At 41.9% G+C, this 7,774-nt stretch overlaps 1 protein-coding gene across 1 annotated transcript; it reads left to right on the top strand.

Annotated features, from left to right (window-relative positions):
- Positions 1 to 3,013: 3,013 nt before the first annotated feature.
- RB195_010185 (uncharacterized protein) lies at positions 3,014 to 7,767 on the top strand (the record flags this gene model as incomplete). The annotated part of the gene is made up of 10 exons (XM_064191064.1): positions 3,014 to 3,059; positions 3,112 to 3,197; positions 3,434 to 3,516; positions 3,687 to 3,779; positions 3,849 to 3,927; positions 4,049 to 4,143; positions 4,474 to 4,554; positions 4,609 to 4,743; positions 7,304 to 7,418; positions 7,648 to 7,767. 10 exons carry the CDS (start codon positions 3,014 to 3,016, stop codon positions 7,765 to 7,767), a joined length of 933 nt encoding a protein of 310 aa, XP_064048647.1.
- Between the last annotated feature and the right edge of the window lie 7 nt (positions 7,768 to 7,774).

Here is a 7,774-nt window from a genome sequence, read left to right as displayed (position 1 = left end):
CGCTTTTTACGGCAATTAGGAAGGAATGGACGGAATCACCCCCTCTCCTTAATCTACGATCCCGTATACGAATACTCCACCTGAAATCCGTACCACCTCAGATTCGTGGGGTGGTGCCTTTAAATCACTCTGTTTAAAAGCATTTGTATCACATCAATCCAAAAATAAGTATAATCTACTTCCTCTACAACAAGAAATTTATAGAGAGGGACTGGTCTCTTAATCAGTTAAGAATTCAAAGCGGAGCATTCTTGATCCTTTTCCTATTCTCCATAGCATTTTGCTTACTTTATGATTTGTTGTTGAAGAAAAAAGAAGCTGCTTTTCTCCTGCCAAAAAAAAAACCACAGAACTACAAAAAACGCACGTGTAGGCGGGAAAATTAGTGATGAAACACAAGGAAATTATACTTTATATTGGTTTCTTCTGATTAATGGTTTAGCACATAATATGTAAGATAAAGTGCTCGAAATAAAGAGATGCGTCGTTTCACTTCAAATCAGAGTCTCAAGTGTTCATGAACACGGGATTGTTCATGAATGAACACTGGCTGTGCAGCTACCTTCGAATGTGATCGAATGCATCAAGCCAATTCTTCACTCTCCTCAATAGATTTGGTATTATTATACCGTCTGCAGAGCTACTCAAACCTGTATTAAATCTCTTTTTTCTTAGATTTCCACCAAAGTACTGACTGCGCAGACTCTTCCACTGCGTTACATCCATCAGCTTACTGTCATATCGTGCAGAAAAAATGCTTCAATAATTTCAAAAAGAGGCTCGGTATCGACCTAGCCACTGGCAGGCCGCAAAATTTCCAAATATCTTCATTACCGATAGGTGCTTGTCCATTCTGACAAGCTTCAATGAAACACATGAATTTATGACGTTCAGATGGATAAAGCTGTGCTTTTGCTGGTTTTCCAAAACCAGGAATCGTACACAAAACTCCACTGTCGTTGTTTACAGACACTCTTCGTTCATTTTTTTGCTGTCATCACTCTCATGCTTGTCTTTGTGCATGACAGCGCCCTACAAAATTGATGTTAGGTCTCTCTAAGATAAGATAAGATAAGGTCACGGGTGTAGATTACGAGCATGAGCACACGCGATTCTCCCTACTCTTCCTAAAAAGGCGTCCTTCTCTCAATACTTTTCCGCACTCTACGATGCGCCATCCTCATCTCATGGGAGACGAAAATCAAGGAGGTCTCTCCAGCAGTGCACTCAAGTGACACAGATGAATAGGCTGCTAAGAGAACCGAGCGTTGGGGTGTGTCTCCATATGAAGCCCGTCGCTGCTAAATTCGTACACGAACACTGTCATTATCCCTCCACTTCTAAAACTGAACGAAGTAGACAGAAGAATCTCCTGTGTGATTTTGGAGAGAACTTGTAGCGGAGCATTTCGATCGGGTCTTTAACACAGTAGAAGAGTTCTTCCTTGGGTTACAACCCCACGTCTTTAAGCTTTTCTCGTTAGAACAGACATCGTGCGTGTTGAAATTGTGAAGCATCGATCCTTCACTGCCGGTCAACAAGTCCTGTAGATCCTTTGATGGATATGAAAGGAGTTTGCCGATAACCTAGACTCCGAGGAGGACGACTGCATTGTTGTCCCTCTCAGATGTCGGCATCAGTGTTTGTGCTCCCATCTGGGTTCTTCCTGAGAGCACTGAGAACTGCGGTTTCACAGCGGGAACCAGACGACATAGCTTATCTTCAATACCCGTCTTATCCCCGCGAAAGCAAAGAAGAAGCGGGGGCCGGTGGAGAAGTTCTTAGTTTCTTAGTTTCACTGAATACGATATTGACGTTTACAGCAGCGGGGCCGAAGAGTCGCTGCTTTTTCCGCAAAATTAAGTGGCTTAAAAGCCTTCCACTGAATTTGACCGAATAAAATAGAACTTGATATAATAAAATGTGCGCACTTATGTGAATCTGTAAAGAAGATTCAATGCTTTCAATGCTTTGTCTGCTCGTCCGTTGTTTGCTACATGTCACAGACACTGATCAATAACGATAGATTATCTTGTGTAAGCCTTTTCTCGAATCTTCCTCAATAAACCAACTGTTGAATTTTATTTTACCTAAAATTGCATACAATGTGCAAGACAACAGATTCTTCATTATTGCTAAAAAGCTTAAGTTTTTCACAAAATATATCGTTTATGACACAAGAGAAGCCCTTTTGTCAGCGCGAAAACACCAGCTTTAGAGTGAGAATTGTCCTAAATATTCGTATTCTTCGGAACTTCTTCTCTTCAAGTTAGACTGAACCAATAGTAAAGTGAAATAAAATGAAAATCAGGGGAATCGGATCAGAACGAAACCGAATAAAAATAAACTACAAACTGGAAGATATGCTCAACATGTTTTCATTCAGGACACAATACAGTGATTCTGAGCTCGAAACACGAGGACGCTTCTGCAGCTAGGGCTGCGCTCAATTTTCGGTGCAAGCTATCACTGTTTCTTTACTGTTCGCTCAAGAAACAGTGATATCTAGCATCATAAGAACAGTCCTGTATTCCCGGACTTCCACCTTCCAGAGGAACTTCGAGATGCACGGTTATTCGAAGCGATTTGGATATTATTGTTTTCAACAGTTTCACTTTAAAAGTCCTCCGTTGGCGCCCTCAAGGAAACCTGACCCAAGTGCTAATTAGGTCTTCTTTTACCCTATTACAGGTGGTAGTTGCGTAGGAAGTGACGAAACCGAAATCGTTTAAAAAGAGAAGGAACGGTTCATCTGAATAACGCCAACCTCCTGTGTGTACTCCGAATGATGGGTAGCTAACGGTTTTTGTGTTATCAGCGTTAGAAGAAGACAGACAGGCAGACATTCTCTCATATCTCCGGCAGGCAGGAAGAGGACGTCAAGAGATCGGAGGACGAGGTCAAGCAGCCTGATCTCAGGTGTTTGCGAAAGCGCCGCCTCTTTACACAGGCTCACTTCGATCGCATACATGAGATTTTCTGGACACAGACGTTTCGATCGCAACATCTGAGCATGAGTTCTTATGAGAATCCCCAGCTTATTTACTACGGGATTATTGGTGAGTGCGTTCATCCGTGAGTTCAGCAGCAACGTGTACAGGCCATCGACAGGTCGAGGATCCTTCGGTCGTGTGGAACTAGCGTTCAGCAATGCTACAAAGCAGTATTACGCAGTAAAGAAGCTCAACATTCATGAGGTGAGTGATATCTTTGTTGACTGGCTCTATTTATTTTTGCACGTTTCTGTCAGAAAATTACGTATGCGAGCTTTCTAAAGGCGCTTCATCAAACATAACACTATTACATCTTCGTAATGGAATTCCATTATAGGAGTGGGATCATTGAAAAGTCCCTTCTTTGTCGACTCAAACCCGAGATTGAGATAACGGGCTTTTGTTAGAGTTTTTTCGATATTGAAGTTCCATATTTTCAGGTGGTGCAAGAGGGCCACGCTGAGTATGTGAATCGAGAAAAACAAATCCTATGTTCCTTGAAAAATCCTTTTATTGTAAAACTGTAAGCCACTACCTACTTTTTTTTAAGCTTTATTGTTGCTCCAAACTCCACCTGAAATTTCTCACTTGATCAAATGCTTGTTTTTCGTATGCTTTGCATTCTTTTTTGTTCTTCATTTTGTTCTGTTCGCACTCCTTTTTCCTTGAAAATAACTCTGATGCTGATTTCAGCTTCGGCTCTCACATGGACAAAGTGAACTTAAACTTAGTCATGGAATATGTGGAAGGCGGCGAGTTGCGCGATTACCTCTACAGTATGAGTGAGTAAGTCAAACGAAAAACAATTATTGGAATTTGCTTCCACAAAACTCCGACCAACTGCTGCTTTTAAAGGGATGAACTCTATGATGCTGTTCGTTTCTACTCAGCTGAAGTTATCTTCGCTCTACAGCACATTCATTCAAAGAACGTTGTTGGTATTCGCTGAGTAACCTTTCAAATCCTTCGAATTTGTTCTATTTCTAAGAGTTTTTGCGGATCTTGCAAGAAAAGTCACATCTGCGAGTTTCAGTAACTAGCATTGCATATTCAAGGTGTACCGCGATCTCAAACCTGAGAATTTGTTGCTCTCCAAAGATGGACATGTGAGGATTACAGATTTTGGACTGGCAAAAGTACTTAAAGCAAAGTAAGTCAAGTATAAATGAGTGACTGTTGTTTACTGCTTGTAGAGAATGCAATAATCAAGAACAGTCAGAAAGGTCTCACGCTTAGAAGGTGCGACATATTTAGAAAAACTCAAGAGTTTCAAGAACCTTCACTTTTGAACCATTGTCAACGCGTGCGGAAGTGAAGACATCGCAGAGTTCTTCTTCCTGAAAGTCCAAGATCATTTTCGTGTTAATTTCATGCATAGGTACAGTTAGGAAAGAAAAGGAAAGAAAAATGACTGGTTTTTCGTCGAAAAGAAAATCTGTGTCCTACTTCTGCTGTTCGGGCAGAGAGTGATGTATTTTAGGACATACACAATTTGCGGAACTGCAGAGTACATGGCACCTGAAATATTTCAAAAATCAGGATATGGAACAGCAGTGGATTGGTGAGCACGTACAACGTACACGATCTCGTGGTTAAATTGCATTGCCAAGCTCAGGTGGTCTCTCGGTATTGTGATATTCGAACTGATCTCCGGGAAACCTCCGTTCTGTGGAAATACTGTAGACGAGACTTTCGAGAAAATACGGGAGGGAAGCCTGCAATACCCCGATGGATTTAGCTGCGAAGCAAGGTTATCAACTTTTTTAACTCTCCCAAAAAGGTTCCACTATAGTTTTATACCCACTACACTAAAAATTCTTCGTCCATTCAACTTTAACTAAATTCAACCATGTTGATTTTTTGCTAAAAGGACACATGATAATTGGTATAAAACTTATAGAGGGCATTCTTCGCTCACCTCTCAGTCAACAAACATTCCCATGTTCTCAAGATATTCAAGAGAAGAAGTTACGACGTCTTTATCATTTATAGATTGTGCTTACTTATATAGCAAGTGGCGACTTGTTTCGGAACTTTTTGAGCAATCTTCAGAACCCACTTTCTTGGTCTTCTGGCTTGATATCAATCAACGCCGTTTCCATTGAGTAACATGTATCATTCTAGTGCACTTGTACTGAAGAGACTACAAGTCTGCAGGTACGGTAGAGTGACTCAAAAATGTGGTTCTGTTGTCCCCTGCATACTCTTCCAGAAAAAAAAGCGAAAAAACGAAGTCCAGCTGGCTTAGCTGTTTTCTTTTTCGAGCCACAATTGCGTGCCTAACCACTCAACGAAGGGGTGTGCATGGTGACATCGCCTCATGGCTCAAGGTGACCGCTCGAAGACTGTGAACACGTTGACTACACCATGAACCATAAAGGATTTTTCAGTAGTTGGTTTCTTTAATTTAGCCTACACGAGGTTGTTACTATCCTCCATTTATGGCCAACGTTTCAGCAATATCACCTTCTTCAGAGCCAGAAAGGATGAAATCGAATGTGATTTGTCCGATCGCTGCCCTGTCCGCCCAACAAATAAAGTTTAAAGTTCCCTGAAGCTTAGAAGACTAAGGATCTCCTGAATTAATTGAATCAACATAAAACTGATATTCTCGCCCTGACGTCAATATTTTCATCTTTCAGCGTTGAATGCGCTAAATCTCGCAATATCACCGCACAGCCATCTCTGTCTTCAGATGGCAAATCATCCAGAAAACGTTGGGTTCACACGAGGATTCTCTTTCCGAAGTCCGGGCTAGAGTAACCGCTAAAGGGAAAACCTCTTCGGTACCCGTCGTGAAGATCAGTACAGAAGTCAACCGAACGTTATTATGGGGGATTCTACGCTTCCACAGGAACTCATAACTACTTTCCAGGATGCAATTTCGTTCCAGCACAAGGATTAAGTTTGCGTTTATTGGTCAGAGTTGATCCCTCTTTTGATTAGCGCTTTTCCTGGTATCTGCTTGTAGAAACAGCTTGCAGCTTCCCAGTTTGCCCGCTCTCAATCTACTGGAGTAACCTGCGTGGAGTTATCCGGAGCAGCTTCCTTTCGCCCTAAGAAGTTTGAATTTGCATTAAAGGATAAAGGATAAAGTTTCTGGCGTTAATCAATACGCTTGGGATGCATTCATTCACTTCAATCCAGAATCGTTTGAGGTTTACGAACGTGTAACGTGGCCCATACAATGACTTGCGGTGGCTGGCCGATGTGTCAAGTCAGTGCTTTTATCCTCCCAGACAATCTGGTACCAATTTATCGACCCCGGAGGGATGAAAGGCTTGGTGAGCACTAGGGCAGATTCGAACCTCCGATCGATCATGCAGGAAGCGGAACCTCTAACCGCTACACACCCGCCCTTGAATTTGCATTAGAGGAACTTTTAGCGAGAGTGGAGTAAAACTGCTTAAGCCCAACTGTGTACCACCAGGCGTCTCGAACCCTGTCAAGATTTAAAAAAAGCCTACTTAAAAAAGATACCTTGATTAACCTCTGATTGTTCACCCTCAGTTAATAGATAAATATGCTTGTTTCCATGACTTTTTGTCCGAGGAGTGAGGAAAAAAAAAACTTGTTTGTATACATCCAGCCATTGCATGACGGAAATTGCACTTCTACGGCTTAGATTAGTCCGACATCTCCACAGTTTGTCAACGTATCGATCTTAGACTTCGGTTTGGAACGCAGTTGCCCAGCAACAAATCGTGAACATCATTAGTGCTTGGACCAAAATCGATTTCAATTTAATAATTTGCCATCATTTACTTCTCTTAAAGGCGCAAATAATGTCTTTGTAAAAGTATTTGCTGAGTCATGAATCATGTAAAAGACTGCATCGTTCTGTCATTTTCTTTTTTTTTTCTTGTTGGAATAGGGAAGGAGCAAAAGAAGAGCTTCCTTCTTCACAGTTCGCGTTTTTAGTTGAAACCTTTTCCTTCTAATGTCGTTCTTCGTCCTGCTTTCTACTGATCGGTGTTTTCGAGCACAACTCTACAATCCAAGTTTACAAAGTTTTCGTTTCGCGGTTCTAACTCTTCTAATATTTCATTCACTTCAATACAGAAAATTGTTACATGAATTGTGAATTTTTCATTGCTAAAATACACGCAGCCGGTTACAGATTAGTTATCGCATGATCTTACATCCGTTTTGTTGAAATCGTAAACCCGGATTCTGGTGCTTTTAGACCCTCGTGAACACTTCTGAATTAGCATTGTAAAACACATCTATCAAAGGTTTCTGATCAAAGGTGTGAACGGCTCAAAATTTTTCTAAGTAAATGTTTGAACGATTGGAGATAAAAATTACAGAGAAGTCGTTACAAAGCTGCTCGACCGAAACCCACAGCTGCGCGCTCCCGAAGTGACTGCGCTTGTGTGGTACTCAGAAATCGATTGGGACAACGTCAAAAACGCAACAATCAAGGTGAGCGTCCCACTTGTTGTAATAGTTAATAATAACCTGAAGCCTGGTACAATTGCGTGAGCAGCCTCGTTAGCTTCGCTCATCTCCGCAGCGCGAGTAGAGTTAGCGATGGTAGCACTCCGACCGCTAGCTGCACTGCGCCGCTTTGAGTGGTGCCGCTCGCATGACAGCACTGGGCTTGAGGTCGTCTCGATCCGCTGCCACTTTATCTGTCCCCAAGCTACTACAGCCCCCATTCGTGCCCGCTTCGTTTGATATCAACGATCTACAACCGTTAGAAGAAAAAGCCGATGAAGTGGCGTCGATGCAGAGAGAAAGGGATCTCTTTGAGGACTGGTGCGAATTTTAAGAAAGAG

Source organism: Necator americanus, chromosome III (assembly GCF_031761385.1).
Source record: "Necator americanus strain Aroian chromosome III, whole genome shotgun sequence".
NCBI classification, from domain to species: domain Eukaryota; kingdom Metazoa; phylum Nematoda; class Chromadorea; order Rhabditida; family Ancylostomatidae; genus Necator; species Necator americanus.
This window is presented reverse-complemented; position numbering and strand designations above follow the sequence as displayed.